The sequence below is a fragment of the Alligator mississippiensis genome, chromosome 1 (assembly GCF_030867095.1).
Source record: "Alligator mississippiensis isolate rAllMis1 chromosome 1, rAllMis1, whole genome shotgun sequence".
Taxonomy (NCBI): domain Eukaryota; kingdom Metazoa; phylum Chordata; order Crocodylia; family Alligatoridae; genus Alligator; species Alligator mississippiensis.
The window spans coordinates 327,956,842-327,977,733 of NC_081824.1; the positions used below are offsets into that span (position 1 = coordinate 327,956,842).

The 20,892-nt window shown below is 41.8% G+C and overlaps 1 protein-coding gene across 3 annotated transcripts in view; it reads right to left on the reverse strand.

Moving 5' to 3' along the window:
- Positions 1-20,029, reverse strand: part of WWC3 (WWC family member 3) — a 183,232-nt gene extending 163,203 nt beyond the window's left edge. Inside the window, exon 1 of one of the 3 annotated variants that reach the window (XM_059720925.1) lies at positions 19,614-20,029. In XM_059720925.1, coding sequence (XP_059576908.1) covers positions 19,614-19,810 — 197 coding nt within the window. In that variant the 5' untranslated portion in view covers positions 19,811-20,029. The remainder of the gene's footprint in view (positions 1-19,613) is intronic. The other 2 variants (XM_019495020.2, XM_059720926.1) reach the window with 2 other exon arrangements.
- Between the last annotated feature and the right edge of the window lie 863 nt (positions 20,030-20,892).

Genomic DNA, 20,892 nt, shown 5'->3' on the forward strand with positions numbered 1-20,892 from the left:
ACCATCTCAAGATTCATGCTTTTTTATGATTACCTGTTTAAAACAGCAGTTAAAAGTTTTGGTAAATGAATTTCTGGCAAATGGCAAAAAATTGCATAAAACTGAAGCGGTGATATAAAAAAAGCAGTCGTATTTTTCACATAACCTCTGCCATGCCTCTTTAAAAATTATGCAAGTAAAGCAAGATGTCAAGCTCAGTGTTCTGCAAAGTACCTCCTCTCTCTATCCTAGACATTCACGTGCAAGCTACCCAAATATTTTCCCTACCAAATGTTATTTTCTTTAAAAATACACTAAATATTTTTTTTAAAAATCCACAGCAGGTCCTATTTACGTGAGTATTTGCTGGGTGGAACAGAGTTAGATGCTAAGCTGGAAGTACTGTAACAGCTGAGTATTTTAACTGGCAACACCCTTGTAATGACATGCCTGCATGTCATATCAGCTATGGAATCTATATTTTAAAAATATAAAATCTCCCAAGTTGAAATTTAAATTCACTTGGTGTGTATGTACAATTTATTTACACAGATACCCTTGTGCTTAAAACAACAAAAACATTAGGTTACTGTATATGGGTTTTTTTCCCCCTTGCACGTGGCCAACTTGTGAGTACAACGCGACAATCCCAATGAGCACTTTAGCTAGGCTGTCTCACCTTTTATGAACTGCACCACATATTTCATACATGCCTTATTTGTTATTTTAAGAATGGTTCAGAGGGTTTCTTTGGTAGCTTACATGGAGCTTTCTATTGCGTTTTTCCCCTATAAAAATCAGGTGTGTAGTTACCAGGAAAAATTCATCACTTCTCTCTATATTGATGGGTACATACATGTACCTGGTGCATCAAAAATTTGGCTTAAATACGCAGGATTTACAAATATGTTACAAAATACTATATTTGTTTGCCCATCTAGAATTGTACCTTTTTTGTTTTATTATTTCACATGTATATGATGACGACACAAGAGAAGGCTATCATAGTGTATCCATGGCAGGCACCATGGTACTTGAGAGCATAACACAATGTCATCCAGAATTTTGGTATTTTCTGGCACTTTAACTTTATATTAAAGTGTGGGGGGGCGGGGGGGCTGCATTTTATATAGTTACAAGGAAAGGAGTGGAAATACTGCTGGTAACCCTGAGTCAGATTTGACAAAAGACAAAAAAATCTTAATTAAAAATAGCTGTCTTGATTCAAAACGAGCTGCCCTGAAAAAAAATCAAAGGACTAGAAATTTGGAGACCTGCCAGTTCATACAATAACTGTGTTTATTTGTCCTAATAAATATTTTTAAAACATCAATTATGGCATTTGATACTACAGAGTCCACTGTAGTAAAAACTTTTTCTTCATGACATAAGCAAAGACAACCTCTCCTCCTTATTTGTTATATTTCTCTTCAATGCTCAAGGCTAATCTAGTTTTAGGTCAGGAAAAAGACTGTCGTCTATCATTTTAAACAAACCATTGTAGTAAAATGGGAACAGGAAATTCCTAACTATGCTGCTCAAAAAACACAACGATTAAAAAAAAAAAAACCACATACACATCACAAACTTACAAAGTACAAGGAACCCACAAGTGTCTCCCATATTTAAATGGCAAACAAACAAAAGTGTATAATTACCTGTCAATGTTCCTTTCCTGCCCACCTCCCACTCCCAGTTGGGCAAGAGCTCTTTATGGGTGTGCTCAGGGAGAAATATTCATATTTGGAGAGAGAGAGAGAGAGCAACATATACAACTCTTGTCTGATTCTTTGGGAATACCCAGCCTGCAGGAGTTAGTGCAGGCATACCATTCATTCCACAACATATAAATGCCTCTCAGAGCTTCCTCTGAGTAGCAGTTTCATTTGGATTTTGAGGCACAGGTCTGACTGTATTTCAGTATTTAAAAAATAAATAAATAAAAACGAAAGAAAAAGAAAAACAGCTTGCTGCTTTATTTAAAAAAAGGTTTTTCAACACGCTGCTCCAATAACTGTATAAATACCGAAGGAAAACTTGGGCTCAAGGGTCTAACCAAGATCACATTTATTAAAATTGTATATACATCAGGCATGCTTTTTTCCAGAAACTTGGGCTTACAAAAATTATACATACGATAGGAATGGCATGTAATCGATGATGGGATATTTTATCAGATCCAAACATGACAACCTAAGAATCTATGAATTGAGAGAGAAACATATGGTCAAATAAGACAATCACCCAGTAAAAATAAAGTCCTTACAGAGCAGTGCTAATCTCAGGGCAGGAGGTGCCAGCCTGGCATGCAGGATGCCATCCCTGGAAACTATAGAGCAGATGGGCAGAGAAAGTTTCACTGGTACATGAAAAAGGCCAGAAAAATGTGTGAGACATTTCCAGCTAGGATGCGATGTGAAATCTTGGAATATAAAGTAGAACAAGAGAGAGGGCTCATCTGCAGGAGCCAGCCAGCATGGGACAACTGGAATCTCCCTTACTAGCCCAGTTGTAAGTGCTGTGATCAAATGCTTGCAACTGTAATTACTGTGTAGGTACAGTTATTAAATATAGTAATGTTGCTAATGCATAATTATTTCGTTATAGTACTTCAGAATATTAAAAGTAACTGTGCAAATGTAACTGCTATTGGCCTTTGGATTTAATAGAAGTATTTTAGTCCAATTGCGTACTGGGTCACTCAAATTACACAATACATACTGTAATACAAGATTATAATGCAAGATATTAGAAAGAATTGGTATAAACATTTTAACCAAGATGGTTCTATCATCATCCATTTCATCATCCAATGAATCTGACCTACACGAGTTTGTCCCCACTAGGTTAAAAAAGTCCTCATCTTGAGTTTACTCATTTGGGGTAAAAATCTTAAGGGAACTCAAGTTAGTAGGTCATGTGAAACGTAGCAAAAAAACTGAAGAGAAGGGTAAGATTTACTTTGACCTACCAATTCATGTTTTAAAATGGGAATATGCCTTTTTCCAAATGACATCATAACCAATTAGAGAAATTAATTATTAGGTTTTTATTCAACACCAAGAGATACCACAGAGCTCGGGCAAAATTATTTTTTCAGATTTGAAACATGGTTGTCTTACCACATGACCTACAATATATGAATACATGACCTACAAAAACTCAGTCTGAAGGACTCCATTCACAGACCAGAGGGTGGAATAAATTTTTCAGGGCCAGGACACAATTTCCACAGTTCTTTAAATGAAACTAGAGTTTTTGGATACTCAGTCATTTATTTTTTAAAGGTATAGAGAGTTCTTATTAGAATCCATAACTACTTTGCTTTGACCACAGACAAGACTTCTCTTTCCAAGCATTATATATATTTCACTGCTTCTCCCTAATAATAGTAAGAGACTTTGAGAGGTGTAAGAAGAAATTTTTATTCGGACATTTGATTAAGAAGTTTAAAAATACACAAATGTGCAAACCTTTAAAAAATGCACACTTGTTCATGTACTGTACATGATATATATAGCAGGAATGTCAACAATATTTTACCAAAAGAATGATGCGGGAATTTTTTTTTTTTTAAATGGGGTACTGAAAGTTATATTAATAAGTGGGGGTGGAGGGGAAGAAAAAAATCTGTTAGATTATGTTGGGGGGGGGAAAGAGACATATGCAGCTGAGGGAACTGGTAAAGGAGACTGAATTCTTTAGGTCATAGAACCGAATTCAGTCCAGGCCAGCAATGACCAAAAACCTTTACAATTTGAAAGCTGTTTAGTTGATTGTGTGAAATAAAGTGGAAGTCTTAGCTAGGTCCTAAAGAATACACATCCAGAAAACAGAAACCAAAGCCAAAATGCAAACAAACATGGATGCAACTACAGGCTCAGTCCTAGAGGTAGTTCATCTAACAAAAGTGGGTTAAACCATGATACAAGACTTAGACAGTGGATGCCCTTGTTGTATCTGTTCAATGTATGAGGCATTTCATTTTTTAGTCTTACAAACATTCTCTCTCTCAGCTAATAAAAGCAGATCAAAATCTCAATTTACCAAAATCCAAGATAACCCTGATTTTAAGATTAACACCCCCCCCCCCCCCAATAATTAGATTCTATACATGGCAAATTTATAAATGTTATAATTTGCCATGTATAAAATCAAATTACTGGTGGGGTGTTTAGAGGTACCGGGGGGGGGGGGGGGGGGCGGGGGGGAAGGCAGCAGCTGCAGCTCTGTTACAAACCCAGAGTTCAAGCTCGAACTTGGAGCCAGAGCTGGAGCAGCTGCCTGCCCCCTGCCCCCACACACCTCATACCCGACTCCAAGATGAGCGTCCCTACCATGTTAAACAGGGGGGAAAGACCTCATTTAGGAATCAAGTAAATACAGTACTGACATAATTGGGGTTCAGAGTTACTTGTTTTTATAACAATCATTTTAATTATAAAAAAGGAAAATGAAAGATTTGAAAAATTCTTTATCATTTGAATCATATCTATCTGTATATGAAGATAGACAACTAGGATCATATAAACAAGCCTCCCTATTTTTTTGAGTTCCTAAATCTCAATGCATTTTGTATAACCTTGCACTGTAAGCAAACAACTTATAAACACTGCACACATCAAACTAAAGTTACATCATCTGTGAAAGAAAAAATAGGGAGTCCACAGAAAAATTAGGCTTTTACATTCTATGTTAAGAAAGAGCAGTGCATAAGATGCTTTTACAGCCCATTTTTTAATCCCTGGGAATGTGACTAGATAAAGAGAAAAAGCATGTCAGTATTACAGGACAGCCTGGACCATAATCTGCCCCAATGCAAGCCACAAAAAATTAGCTGGGCAAACAAGCCTTCACACCTCACATAACCATGGGGTTTGGTTGCCCTGCACAATTAAAATAAGAGAATTAAAATTCAATTCGGAATTAAAGAAATACCATCTTCGTAGTCAGAATGGCAACAGGCAATAATGCTCTGCCTGGTCAATACCAAAAGGCACAGACATTTCAAGGCCCTCTTCAGACCCTGGATTCAACTCCTAGCTCCTGACCCTTGGCTTCTATCCTGGCTGAAGACTGTAGCCATGCCCAGAAGCACTGCCAAGAAACATGTCCCACCATTATGTGCCCAATTCCAGAAGTGAGGCAATGTAACTGCTTTAATATGGCCTTGAGACCACACCAAAATTAAACCCTACAAAATAAACTTTAAGAGCTTAAACACATGCTTGGGGTCATTCTGTGAAAGTTACACTGCCTCCCTTTGGGAAGCTGGCATGTACAAAATGGGAGCAAGTATTGTATATACTCAAATATAAGACAACCCTGACTGTAACATGACCCCCTCAATAATTAGATTCTATATATGGAAAATGTATACGTTTGTTATGTTTTTCCAGGTACAGAATCTAATTATTGGAAGTTTACCTTGAATTTGCCCCTCCCACTGCTATATCAGGGAAAATAAATCTGGAGGGGATGCCTTGATCTTCCCCCCACCCCATCCGCCAGCAACTTCTTTCCCCTGAAGTCCCTTCCCTTCTTCCTTATTGTCAAACTTCTCCCTTGGCACATGGTACATATTTCAAAGTCATTTTAATGGCTTGAAATTTTGGGCAATTTAAGGTATACTAAAAGTTAGACTCATTCCATTTTTTTAAATAATGCTTAGAGTATATCATCAATAAAAAAGCTACTTTTGAGAATATGAAGTGTGACTTGTTTTACAGTGAGACAGATCTTTTGTTACTGGAGAAAACTGCATCTTTGTACAATAAGAAATGTCCATCAGAGTGTAGGAGTCAGAATGCCCATAAAGAAATCTTGACAATCTTCTCCTTAAAACGAAAATCTCAAGGTAGTTTATATCAATCACACTGTAATTTTTTTTTCCAAAAACACCTTTCTGTATAGTTTCATACAGTACATTATTTAAATTGAAGGTTCTGAGCTGCAGAAAAAAAATTCAGAGACCACTACTGCCTTTTCTTACTTATTGGACAGTTCTCACTTTAGCTATGTTTTAGAACATTTTTTTTCCTTTGGGGGGGGGAAGGAGGAGGAGGGGAGGGAAGGGCTCATCACCTGTCCCAACCATCCTCACCATCAGAAACTACATCTTTTTTTCAACTACGATCTTCTCCAGAACAGAAGCTACTACACTTAACACATTCTTGAAGAATAGGAATAGCAACATGGATTTTCCTATGTATCACTGCCTGAATAAAAAAAATTTGAATGAGAAGAAAACTGCTTATAATTCTCAACAGTCCAGTGAAAAGAAATATGAAATGTGCTAGAATTCAATACACAGTTGTTACAGGAACATCACAGAAATCCAGAAATACTTTTTAAAAAAACTTAACAAATATATTGCCTAATCAGTGTTTGAGTATTTTGTTGTTACATAGCTTTGACTTACTCCAACAGACTAGAATGGTCCAGCCACTTAACCACTCAAATTTCCTTCAGCGACTTTGCCAGGGTGCATGTGGCTTCTTTATGATGATTCAGAGAAATGCTCCGTGTAGATGCAGATCTCTGTGGAGGCCCAGTGGAGCTACCGAGTAATGCACAGGGGCATTTACTCAGACAAAACACATATGTAAAACTCTGTGGAACTCACAGCAGACCACAAATGACAATTGTTGATGGCTTATAACCAAAACAGCTGAAAAGATTTTCACCTGAACAGTAGAGAGCAATACTCTGGTGCCCTCCCCCCTGACAAATTTTTAAGTCCCTTCCCCACAAAGGAAAGATGGCAGAACTATTCACAAGGCGGGATTTTTGTAACTGAAAGTATTAAAGAACTTTAATATTGGGATCTCTAACACTGCCCCTAGACAGTCCAGACAGCTATAGCTGGACCCACATCCTAGTAAGCAAAAAGGGCAGGGGGAGCTCTGATTTTCCATGATAAAAAAAATATCAAAATCAAAAATATATAGGTATTTAGAATGTATTTTATTATAATGTTTGAGGCACTGGTAGCCAAATTACTTAAAATTGTAAATATATCAGTAAAACACTGTGTTCAACTGATACCTATACATAGTAGCATTTCATTTTAATTGCAGAAAAACATGGATTTGGGGGTTTTAATCAGAGAATTTGGGATTTTTAAATAAAGAAAAACCAGGATCCCTGGTGATGTGTTCAGCTAAATATAATTAATCAAGAACCATCAAAACCTGGTCCAAGCCACACTCTCCAGAGATGCTTCACCTTGAAAATAACTGAAAGATACCTTTTTTTAATTCTGATTCTGGTTGGAGGATGTTGAGATTGATGTCATATATCTTGACTTCAAAAAAGCCTTCGATCTGGTGTCCCATGATCGTCTCTTGGAGAAACTGGCCAATTGTCGCCTTGGGTCCTCCACGATCCACTGGCTGGAAAATTGGCTCCGGGGTCGGACCCAGAGGGTAGTAATTGATGGAAGTCACTCATCGTGGTGTCCTGTGACCAGTGGGGTCCCCCAGGGCTCTGTCCTTGGACCCATACTGTTCAACATCTTCATTAATGATGTGGACACGGGAGTCAGAAGCGGACTGACCAAGTTCGCAGATGACACCAAACTTTGGGGAAAAGCATCCACACCAGAAGACAGGCGGATGATCCAGGCTGACCTGGACAGGCTCAGCAAGTGGGCGGACGAGAATCTGATGGTGTTCAACGCCGATAAATGCAAGGTTCTCCACCTTGGGAAAAAAAACCCGCAGCATCCTTATAGGCTCGGCAGTGCTATGTTGGCTAGCACTATGGAAGAAAGAGACTTGGGGGTCATCATTGACCACAAGATGAACATGAGCCTGCAATGCGATGCTGCAGCTAGTAAAGCGACCAAAACAAAACGCTGGCTTGCATCCACAGATGCTTCTCAAGCAAATCCCGGGATGTCATTCGCCCTCTGTACTCGGCCTTAGTGAGGCCGCAGCTGGAGTACTGCGTCCAGTTTTGGGCTCCACAATTCAAAAAGAATGTGGAGAAGCTTGAGAGAGTCCAGAGAAGAGCCACGCGCATGATCAGAGGTCAGGGAAGCAGACCCTACGATGACAGGCTGAGAGCCCTGGGGCTCTTTAGCCTGGAAAAGCGCAGGCTCAGGGGTGATCTGATGGCCACCTACAAGTTTATCAGGGGTGACCACCAGTATCTGGGGGAACGTTTGTTCACCAGAGCGCCCCAAGGGATGACGAGGTCAAATGGTCACAAACTACTACAAGATCGTTTCAGGCTGGACATAAGGAAGAATTTCTTTACTGTCCGAGCCCCCAAGGTCTGGAACAGCCTGCCACCGGAGGTTGTTCAAGCGCCTTCATTGAACACCTTCAAGATGAAACTGGATGCTTATCTTGCTGGGATCCTATGACCCCAGCTGACTTCCTGCCCTTTGGGCGGGGGGCTGGACTTGATGATCTTCCCAGGTCCCTTCCAGCCCTAATGTCTATGAAATCTATGAAATCACAATATATTTTCATTTTTTGTCCTATCATCAACAAAATGTACAAAAAAGTAATAGGCATATTTATTAAGAACAGTAACTTTGGTCTTTCATATTCACCAATGCAGACTTCACAGCAAACCAGCTTCTTTACCTAGCAAACTCAAAGCAACAGCACAGAACATCTTTAATCATGTAAGCAACAGGACTTGAATACACTTATTGAATGCATTCCTACAGTCCCCAAGTAAAGCAAAACACTCATCAAATGGACTAAAAACACTTTGTTAATAATGCAGACAAGTACACCAACTTAAACCATTCAACATACACCCAGAACTAATTTCAATAGCAAGGGAGTGCAAACATTGGTAAGTGAAATGACTTAGTGGGCCATTAAAAGTTAGATGTACTGTGACCCTTAGAAACCAACTCATTATACTTTCATTCTACTTTTGTGAAGGTCACACTAAAATTGCTTATCCAGAATCAGATCACATGACTATAACAGTCCCTCCTGGCATAGCAAGGCCAAGACCTAAACTGAGGTCTTGGTTCGTCAGTACTGCGTGGCCAGCCATTCTAAGATTGCGGCCACACACTTCCCCACAAAATGTTCCCACTAATCAACCAACCACAAAACACAGAAACAACACCACGGATGCAACCTTCTCTCCCTACACTCCCCCATCCAGTGCTCACATCTGTCATCTCTTTTCAACACTACAAAACATTCTCTTCTTCCACCAGTTTATCTACTCCTACTCTTATCCACAAATCCACAAAAAGTTCCCCTTTTCCCACCCAGACCTCAAAAGTTAGGCCAGTGCTAGGCTATTGCCAAAAATCATCTCTCTCACACACTTAAGTACTTCAACTGACTCTATTTCCCCTTCTGCATCAAAACTTCTCAACCTCCTGGACCTTCACAATTTAGCTTCCTCCCGCTTGCCTGATCTACTTTCAAACTCTTTTAAATGATTCCTTCACTCTGCCAATGTTTACCTCTAATGCTCACCTGAAAACTTCAGACATTTTTCATAATTAGAAATACAGACTTGGAAGAGGCCTCCTGGCCCATTAGGTCCAGAACCTTGCATTTAGAATCAATTAATTTTCCAGAAGGGAGCGCAAGAACATCTACTCCAGCCCTTGACAATACCACAACCAGGGTGCTTTGCACCTTATTTAAAAGCTATAACATACCACAAGAGAACAGCAGAAGAGAAAAAAGGAACCATCAATGCCTTACCACAACACTGGCAGAAAAGTTATGTTTGTACAATCAGAGGAAGAGGATCACACCCTGCACTACACAGGAAAGCAAATCCATATCCATCTGATCCGAGCAAAAATTCATTCCTGATCACAAATTTGGTGGCTAAGTCCTGGAGGAAAAGTGGAAATGTGATCAGGAACCACACCTACCAAACAGACTGCAGCTCCTGTGAGAAGGAACTCCCTCCCTAAAATTATTCCCACTACCATTTTCCTTCAAATTTAATAGCAAAGAGTCACCTGTAAAATACTGAACTATATAATGATAACGGCTAGTTGTGCAGCTTATTAGTGATTCACAATTCTCTACTGTACATACTTCAACTTAAAAAAACTGAAACCGCAATATTAAACATGAATCAAACTTGTCTAGATATAACCCTGAACCATTTGATTAGCAGTTGATTTTAAAGGTCACTTCGTGTAGACACAGGGATTTTTATTCATAAATTATTATTCATTGATTTAGCTGAAGTCAATTCCTTACTAACTTAAGTTTAAAGTAACAGAGGACAAATTTTAAAGCGATTTAGGAATGTCCATAAAGGAATAAGTTCCAGTTTTTCTGCATAGTTAAAAAAAACAAACACCATTACTTAATATCAACAAACATCTGTGCTTAGGTAAATCTTAAATATGAACCCCTGTGTTCCTATTACGGGTTTCCCTTGCTTTATGCGGGTTCTGTATGTGCGAATTCACTCTTATGCAATGACCCTTTTTATACCAAAAATTAATTATAAGCGAAGTAAATTCACTCTTATGTGATCGGTGTGGTGGAAGCTCACAATCAGCTGTTTTGTGCAGTGCATTGTGGGAGTGACACGCACCAAAATATAGTCTCCTGTGTGGATCTGTGCTCCTCACTCAATGTCTTCAACATGTGTTTCTGTAGCTGCCATCCCCATTATAAGTGCCCTGTGCTTGCGTGTACTGTCTGCTGTTGGTGAATACCAAAATCATCTTGTAAAAAAGTGGTAGAAATGGGTCTGGGGGTCACTACAATCAAGGTCTTGGAATGTATCCCTATTTGTTACATTGTAAAGTGAGTTCCCTTTATGCAAATCTGAGTTATGTGCCATTTTCCAGGAACATGTGAACAGCATAAAGCAAAGGAAACCTGTATTTCACCTTCTTCCCACCATCTGCCTCCTCTGTCTTTCTACATTCCTCCATTCTCTTGCCCATATTTAGAGTGTAAAAATTACAGGACATCTTAATTCGATATCGAAAATCTTGCATAGTAAGATCCAAATCTTGTTTAGCACCTCTGGAAGTTAATGCAACACACAAGACTCCTTCTGTAGAAACACAAGAAATACTGTTTCCCTTTTTTTTTTTTAATTCAGGAAACCTTATTTTTAATCTGTACAAAAATGTATTTTTTCATTGTATTTCTTCAAAACAAATACAAATAACTTTTTACATAGCTATATGCAAGTCTGTATAGGAAAGTGCTTCCCCCCACTCCAAAGTTAAAATCAAGCAGTGTATTTAATAGTTTATGTAGGCTAGAAACTCATCAATTTATAATGGAGCTCATCAACAGGTTTAATCTGATATAAGTAAATTCCTAGAACTGTTTATTTCTTTAATAGCCTGCAAGTTATTTGTTCTTATGTTTGCATAAAGCTATTATTTGGGAGAGAAGTAACAACTCCTGTTTCAATGAACACAAACTAAACTGATATCAATTACTGTATATAAATCTGAATTAAGATTTTAGTTACAGTAAGAGAAACCTAAATCCAGGTCTTGTTTTGGATTGAAATTTCATATCTCCCATTTTTATAGCAGCTAATAATATATCTTATAAAGCAGATAACTTGTTTTTTCTTTTATAGGACAACAACTGCATTTTAACTACTGTTAAAAAAGCTAACATTTAAGTGACTGTTCAGCAACAAAGAGATATTCTTTCCACAGCACCTCCAATGTATATTTAACTTCACATGTTTACAAAAAAGAGCCTCCCTGCTCCTTGCAGCTTACAGTTTTGACAGCATCTGATATGCAATCATTACTAGACATGGTTAATATTAAAGCTAATGTCTTACATTGAGAAATACAAGGCAGCAGTATATCCCAAATTATCAAGAACACAAGACAATTGTTTTCCAAAAAAGAAATCCTCCTTTGCAGAGGTGAGATGCTCAGGCAAGCTGACAACTGCATTTATGTCCAACTTGAGGGTGCTCAGCACCTTTCCGGACTGTCCAAGACAGAGCTCTCATCATGCCTTTACACAGAATACTACAAACTACTTTTTTTATTTGATTATAAGACAAGGTCCACCCCCTCCAATCAGCACAGGGGAGAAGAGCTCCTCATTTTATATTTGCACACTAAGTAGAGGGGGGAGCAGGCAGGTCTGCTACAGGTCTGACTCTGCTGCCCACCCCTCCACACAATTCCCCTCTGAAGCAGAGCCTGAGGAGCTTGAGAGAAAAGGCAGAGACTGAGAAAAGCTGGGGATGGTGGGGGCAGGTGCCAGGGGGGACAAGAAGGCTGTAGGGGGAAGAAGTAGGCGGGACAGAGGCAAGGGGGCCACCTGACCCCCTTCCCCCCAGCCACTGCTTTCCCTGCTTGAGTTTTTTTTGTTTGTTTGTTTTTGTTTTGGGGGGGGAGGGGGGCAGGGGAGAGGTGGGGAGGATTCAAGACAACCTGCCAATACTTAGATTCTATACCTGGAAAATTATAACAATTTTATAAATTTTCTATATAGAGAATCTAATTATTGAGTTGCCATACATTTGAGTAAATAAGGCATTCTAGTTGCAAAAATGTTTTGCACCTTCTAAGCATACATGTCTTCTATGATTTTTAAAGTAAATATTAAGAAGCCTAACACATTTTCTATTTTTTTAAATACAAAAAATATTGTCTGGCCTAATCAAAGTTCTGTGCCACCCATCTTAAATTAGATCAACATCCATGAGCTAGCGAATGTCTTCCATCACTGCCATAAATGATTCTACAATACTACCCTCAACATATTTGCGGCCTGTACTACTTTGAATCTTCAGTCACAGGAAATACAGCCTTTATGTTTAACAAAGCAATTCATGAGGAAACATGTGGATATGGAGTTAGGACAGGCAAAGTTTTTCCCAAACAAGGAACACGTAATTTGGCAAAAATAAAAGCCTAATATTTGTTTCAAAGCAGCCATACCACATAGTACTGAAAGTTAGTAAAATAAACAGAATCCCACTTATCAATAACAAACAGACTATCATCTAAGGGAACACTACTTGTGAATAAAGTGTGCCAAACCACAGAGCGGGACCTAGGAGCTCCCTGCTGCCAGGGCATGGGGACACTGTCCCCGCCCCAGGCTCCAGTGGGGGAGTCCTCACTGGCAGCAGGGAGCACTCTCCTGCCCCTTGCTGCCCAGGAGCAAACGTGAAGTCAGATACCAGAGTCCTGTAAACATTTTGTGCCCATAGTTGTATTTAATTATATGAGTTGTTCTACTCATGACACTCATAAGCAGGGATCCTGGTTTTCTCCGATTAAAAAAAAAAAATCCCCAATTTTCAGGTTAAAAAACTAACCCAAAATCCACATTTTTACATGATCAAAATGAAACATCACTATCTGTTAGTGGTGTTTCATTTTAATCAGAGAAAACCAGGATCCCTGCTCATAAGTGTAAAAGTTAAACATGTAAAGGGTCAGGATCCTACTAGCCAGGGGGGAAAAGGTCTGTAATCTCTTGCATTTAAAATATATTGATTCATATAGTTTAAAACCAGAAAGATGGAATAATTATTTAATCAGATCATTTCAGTAACAGAAACCTTAGCACTTCTTCCAGTAACTTAAAAAACCTGTAGTAAAATACAGGCAGACCTCCAGTCTTAGTTTAGAGAATTTTAGGACAATTCACCCTATAACTTGATAAATTATTCCAATAACACATTTTAACCATGAGAGAAATTAATACCTTGTTTCCAGTCTATGTCCTTCTAGCTTTAACCTCTGGCTACCAGATTTTGTTACAACACTATAACCTCAAGTATCTTCTCTTTGTATAAGTACCTGACAAATCACCTTTTAACCTTCACTGTTAAAAGGTTCCCACTGGCTTCAGCTCCAGCTCGGAAAAGTTAGCGCTTCTGCATATCAACCTCACCACAGGCTCAAATCAGACACCCAGAAAATAAGGAGCACACAAGTTGTGACAATCTCTGAAAAGTGTGGTTTGAATTATTTGACTTGCATCGCCTACCAACTTGCAGACACCAAGGATTGAATCCAGTTTCCCCGGCAGTATTCAAATTCCCTTAACTATGAGACCATCCTCTCTCCCCTAGCACACTCTAAACACCTTCAAATTTGTGCAACAACTGAAGTAAAAATAATCCAGACAACAGACTTCTTCATCACACAACCCTAATGCAACCTCAGAGCAGCTCTATCCTGTGCACTAAAAGATGCAAGAGATACTATGAAAAAACAGTAAAGGATCCCTCAAAGACTATATTATAATATATGTGCTAAAGAAAGCTGAATTAAGATTGCACAGGCAACTAAATCTGCCATTTCCTAACTGCCAGGTGGTTGCTTTTGCAAACTTCATAATTATTTCCTTTTAAATATATTTTTCTGTTTTCATGCAGGTTTCTAGACTTTAAAAAAAGCAAACTAAGGAAAAAAATTCTGCCATTTGGCATTTTATTGACTTACATATCACACAGCAGCAGGGTGGGACCATTTAGAACCACAAAGCTTTGACGCTTGAGGTAATGGAGTAACTAAGAGTAGTCAAGGTTGTCATCCTCTCCATGAACAAGGGTTAGGGGGGAATAAGACACATTACTTGACAGTAAGCTTTGCAGATATTTGCTAACAAAAACATTGCGATTCAGGAATCTCGAGTTCCACTCCAGGGTCCAGAGAAAAATATTTTCTTGTAAATACAGAATCTTCTGCACATTTCTCTCACATTTGAACCTTTCTGCTCCAGCCCCTAAAGCCTATCCACATCTTGGCTCTTCCTTGCCCTTGCTCATCATTCCAGGCGCGCACAGTCCCAGCCTCCCTGTCCAGCCAGTCCTCCCAACTCCTCACCTGCCTCCTTCCTTCTGCTCCCAGTCCCTGTCCCCACATACTTCACTGCTTATCCAATCTTATTTCCTCAACTTGGTCTCCAGTCACTGCTCCCCATCACATTCCTAAATCCAGCTGGTTCCCAAATTCAATCTCACCATTATTTCTGCTTCTTCCTGCCCCAGGCTCTCAATATAGCCAGTTCCAGACCTCCAGTCGCATCTCAGCTACTACTCAGAAGATCCATCTCCCCTTATTTGCTTCCCCCTTTCCTAAAGGTCTCCAAGTCAGGTCCCTGCTTACCCTCTATCTTCCTTCCTGACTCCCAGTTCCCAACCTCCTTGCCCCATTAGTCCCAGTCCCTTCTCTTTGGCAGCCTCCAACTGGTCTCCAACCGACTCCCTCTGTAGTCCCAATTTCCATCCTCTCTGTATTTAAGTCAGGCAGCCTCCTCCTCCACTATGTCTGGGGCTAAATCTAAGGTAACACTGATCACACAGGACCTTGGCTCTCTGTTCAGAAGGCCTGACCAGGCTTGACCTTCAGCGGTCCAAGGCTGCTCAGCTCCGGCTGGAGTACAGTACACTCATGACAGACGGAACCTTTAGCTGTTAAAATCTAAGTCTCTGCCTAACACAAGCAAACTAATTTTTAAAGGCTTATTATACCTCAGCCAAATTTGGATGGGTTTAATGCACAGGCTTTCCTGCACCCTTAAGTAAACCCCTGCTCTAAAATAAGGGGGAAGGGGTGCTACAGTACCCCAAAGATTAGATTGCTATAATTTCTTAATGCAAGCAAGACAATGTATTTTCCCAGCCTTATTCTCAGAAATGTTTTGATATTATTGGCTGAAGTTTTTTTTTTTCCCCCCGGGGCGGGGTGGGGGGGCCCTCAAGCCTGAGACAGACAGCCTGGAAAAACGTTGGCTGAAACCTTTAAACTTCTAAGACACTGAAAACATGGTCTCATAATGCGACATACCTAACAAGTGTAAAATAGAGGAGGCCAGTCGCCCCACCTATAACAACTTATTGCTTGTTATCATAGCGCCTAGAGGGGCCTGGTTAAGTGCCACTGGAATGCAGAACAAAAAAGCAGTCCTTGTCCTGAACAGTTTAATCTAAGAATAAGACAGGGAGCAATAAATGGATCTGAGACCTGTTGATTACCCATTAACAATTACTCTTTCAGATTCAGCAACTAGTTTGTACCCCAAAGATTATGTTTGTACTGATTTTCTAGTGCTAAAACACCTAAATACCTTCCACAAATCAGCTCACAAAACTGCTCATCTCATCTGTCTTGTATTATTCCTTTTTTCTTCTCTCCCTGACTTCATTCCACTTTTCCTCACTGCAACAGATCATAAGGTATCTATTTTTGAGTTATCTTCACTTTCCATCTCCCTCCTCTGGCTCTTTTTCCACTTTGAATTCTCTCCCTCTTCCCTTATCCTTGCCATCTCCTGTTTTTTTTAACCAATTCCCAGAAATCTTTATACTATACTTTTCTTCTTGACTTTTCCTATCAACCTCTCCCTTTTTCTCCTGCCCACTGCCACTTGGATTTTAATCATTGTAAACTAACCTATTTGATTAACAGGTTCAGACTTCATTTGAAAAGTGTAGGAGTGCAAAACTATCCATGAGAAGCAGCAGTGCCCAAGGGCAATGGTTGAAAGAGCTGACCCACCAAGACCCAGCTGCTGGGAAAAGCAACCCAGCACCTTAAGAGGGTTACCCCTGGAGCATGTTTGGATAACTCCATCCTTCTCAGATGCCTGAGCATTTGCCCCTTCTTGTTCCCTTTTTTGCTAAGTGAAAAGTATCCTATGTCCCCAACCCACCTCACTCTCTTCATATGAGCAGCTTCAGGACCTCTGCTGCTTTGCCTCATCACCAGAAGGCTGAGAGAAATGTGAGGTGGCTATGTAACTGGTACTTTACCACTTCCTTCAATGAACAACACCACTGTCTACTTTTCCTTCCTGGGCAGATCTTTCCCAAGCATCCACAACGAGGAACTGACCTGATTCTTACCTGTTGCCCTTGGGCTCTAAATAACTACAGCTTGAAAGGAACCTCTAATCAGGGGGAGACAAGGGAGATGTCTCTCTGCATGCCTAAGACAACTGCTGTTGTGCTTACTCCAAATTTGCATTTGAAAGGTTGTCCTCCCAAGACAGGACTAGAAAGAAACCTGGGATTCTGAAAGTGGGGATGAGTCTTGGAAGGGAGGTGGCATCACATCTTCTGCAGTGGTCTCAAAATTAAAATGTTCCAATTTCTGCTAAGCAGACTGGGCAGATTAAACTAAACGAATCTAAATAAATATTATGCTGAATCTTCACCCAAAACATTCTAAATTAGAGTTAAATGCATAAATTAAGTCACACAATATTTAAGCACAACAAAGTAAATTCATACCCAGCTCTGACCACATTATACCAAAACCGAACTTAAGATGCTATAGTAAGCTCCTTAATGCTTCCCTCCACACTCTACATATAATGCAACATACCACAGAAAGCCATACTCCAAACCTGATATTTAATAGAAGTATAAGGTATGGGAAGAGAAACTGCTGAGGCATATTTTCATGCCTTCCAACACCTTTAAAGGTAGCACATTTTAAAAAAGCAAAGGTAACACTAAAATATATAAAACATTACAGAAAACTGAGTCAACTGCATATAAAGACAGATGTGCAATACACCCACAAGCACACCCATATAAATGTACATGTAACATGCACAGATAATATGAAGATTAAACACATTTTTCAAACAATAAAACAGTTTCCTGTATTTTCTAAAGGCAAATATTTAGGCTACTTAAACAGCTATGTATAATTGTGCAAGAAAAAGGAATTGCACAGATTATTATTACAGTCTTTAACCCAGACTCTACTTAAATGTTTCTGTGGCCTGCTTAGCATTCCAAGCATATTTCTGGCAAGGTAGCTCTGGCTGAAGTTCAAACTGTCCTTGTCCAACTTTCACTTACTATAAAAACATTGTTCAATATAGAAAAAGTATACAGAGACATATGTTTCTTATTTTACAGACACCTAAAATACAGACATTTGTGTTCAGTAACTCTGCGTGGAAATTTTTAGGCAAACTTCTCAAAGTGGGATTGTATGAAGCAGACAGCACTCAATTTGTGTTAAACACTTTCTTAATCTTTAAACTGTAATGTACTCTTGATTTAATTTTTTTAACACACATACTCTCTTGAAACCTGTGCGTTTCACCCTCGTTAACAAACTACTTAATCTGACTATATTTTTGCCAAGTTTCCAAGACATAAAGAAGTTATTCTATAACAGTATATTCCAGAACCATTTGTAGTACATTATATATGTGCCGAGCTGATGTGCAGCATTTCCTACCTTGCTCACTTCCATGCTAAACATTGCCTCATTGTGAAATGATAATTCACATTATCATTTCCCCCTTACTTCATCCGAGCTAATAAAAATCAACACAACCTGGCTATAAAGATCCAAAGGCTATTAAGAATTCAGTGCTCTACATGAGCGTTTGGAAAAAAAGATACATGCCTGCTTGTAGCTGTACATCATCAGCAAAACTACACAGGCCCACTGACCAGGGACAGCAAAGCTTTGTTTATTTGTCAAATAAAATGGGTTTGGGCTATTCAAACAGTCATACTGGCAACAGATTGGAAGTAGAGAGACAGTCATCTTCATACCAGAGAGAGAGAAAGAGAGAAACTCAGTAAGTAAATAAATAAGGCCCAGAGCCTGCAAACACTAACAGCGTCTATGTTACAAAATTTGAGCTGGCCTACTGAAGCTAGTGCCTTGATTCAGGTGAGTAAAAACCAAGCATGTACACCGTTTCTGCAGAATCAGGGGCTCAGTCAAGTGACCAATTGCAAACCCATTCTTCCCTCTGCTAGAGCTGCCATCCCATTTAAAACCCAGGCACGTCTAAAAATAGTGTGGGTCAATATGATTTTTTTATTTGTTCTTGCTGAATTACTTGAGATTGGTTACTTGCATGGGATCTGCTGTCCACCAAGAAGAGCTGGAAACCTCCCTCAGAAAGAGAGCCCACTGAGAAAGCAGCAGTTCATTGCTTGGGACAAAAGAGGGCCGAAGCAGGGACTGATGGTCAGAGGTTCCTTGAACAGGAGATGAGCGGCCAGAGCAACCAGGTGGGGCCCTTGGAAGAGTCTATCACACCTCTTTACAATCCTAGAAACCCAAGGCTGGAAGGGCCCTCAGGACACCACCTAGTCTAGTATTTCTCAACCTGTGGGTCATGATGCAAAAGTGGGCCACAAGCATATCTGAAAGGGTTGTGAACAAACTTTAAAAGAGTAGAGCAACAAACTTTGAAAACGGATTCTCCCTGCAAGGAGGAAAACGTAGAAAACCATGAGCTCTAGCCTGCAAGGGGCTCCCGGCTAGCCCACACTGTGGGGGGCTGGAGAGCAAGGGGCACCAAGTTGGGGCCAGCCATAGATTTCATCGATTTTTTTAGGGTCGAAAGGGACCTCAACAGATCATAGAGTCCGACCCCCAGCCCTGGGCAGGAAAGAGCACTGGGGCCAGACGACCCAGCTAGGTGCTTGTCACAGATGTTTACAAATGGGTCCTGGTCCAAAAAAGCCAGAGAACCACTGCCCGAAGTCCAGCCCCCTGCTCAAAGCAACACCCTCCCCAGCTCACATCGCCCCCCAAGGGACCCATACAGGTTTTTTTTTAGGGAAGGAAAACCTTAGGCCGGGCTTAACCTCGGAGGCCTTCCCAGCGGGCTCTGGCCCCAAAGGGCCCCCCAGCCCGCACGCAGGCGGCGGCTCCGCAGGCCCGGGCCCAGCCCTACCTGTCGCGGGGGTCGATCCACGAGGTCTGCCGCGTGTTGTGGTCGATATAGAAGACGCGGCCGTCGAAGTCCCGCGCCTCCTCCCAGCCCGCGGGCAGCGGCAGCTCCGCGCTCTCCCGGCCCCGCGGGCCCGGCCCCGGCTCCGCCGCCTGCTGCCCCTGCCCCTGCCGCCGCCGCCCGCCGCTCAGCCACGGCATGGCCGCCCCGCCGCTGCCGGGCCGCCGCCGCCGCGGCCAGCCCGCCTCGGGCCCCGGGCCGCGGCCGCCCCGCGCCGCCTCCAGCCCTACCACGCGGCGCGGCTCGGGCGGCTCCGGCAGCGCCGCGCCGGGCTCCGGATCATCCTCCGCCTCCCCGCCCGCTCACGGCGCCGCCGGCTCCCCCCGCTGCACCCCGGCGGCGCCTGCCCCGGCCATCTTCCTCCCTCCCTCAGCCGCAGCCGCCTCCTCCTCCCCTGTCGCTGCCGCTGCCCCGGCCCCTTCCCTCAGCCTCCGCCTCGGCCGGACACGTCCCGGCTCCTCCCGCCGCCTCCAGCCCGCCCCTGTCAGGGGCTGAGCCTGAGCCCCTCTCCTCTCCTCTCGTGAGGGGCTGAGGCTGAATCCTGCCCCTCACTCCCTCCCTCAAGTGTCGGGCATTTCGGTGCAGAGCCGGGAGGAGACTGAGCTCTCCCCGCTTCCCACCAGCTGATGGGCTGACTCGGCTGGGAGAAGGGGGGATCCTGGTTGTGTTTCCTGTGTAGGCTTCCCCTGGGGGGGGAAAGGGGCCCGGCTGTTTTGTTGTGGAGCAGGACCTCCTTGCGGCTGCCACAGGGGAGGAGGAGGGCTGGGAGGGGTCTCCAGACATCCCCTGGTCCAAACCCACTCCTGCCTGGACCAGAATTATCCCCCGTGTGCCATACATCCCTGTAGAAGCATCCTCCCCACTGTAGTGCGAGCTGTAGTGGCAAAACCCAACCCTGCGCCCAGCACAAGCCACCCTGCTCCAAATAGGATCTAGGGATTGAGGCATCAGGCTGGGCAGCAGAGTTTAACCGCAGGCATGCTCCGCCTTGGAAAAGGGTCTCAGGCCCCAGCCCTGCAGAGCTGGACTGTCCTGCAGAGCAAAGAGCCACGGTGACTGACATGAGGGGAGGCCCATGGCAGTTAAGTTCAGTCTCATATGTCTCCTCTCCCTTGACTTAGTAGTGTTTCTTTCAGGGGGGTTAGCTTCTGCTTGCTGTACGATAGAAGCAGAGAGATGCAATCATTTCTGCACATTCAGATGAAGTGCAGTAACCTACCAA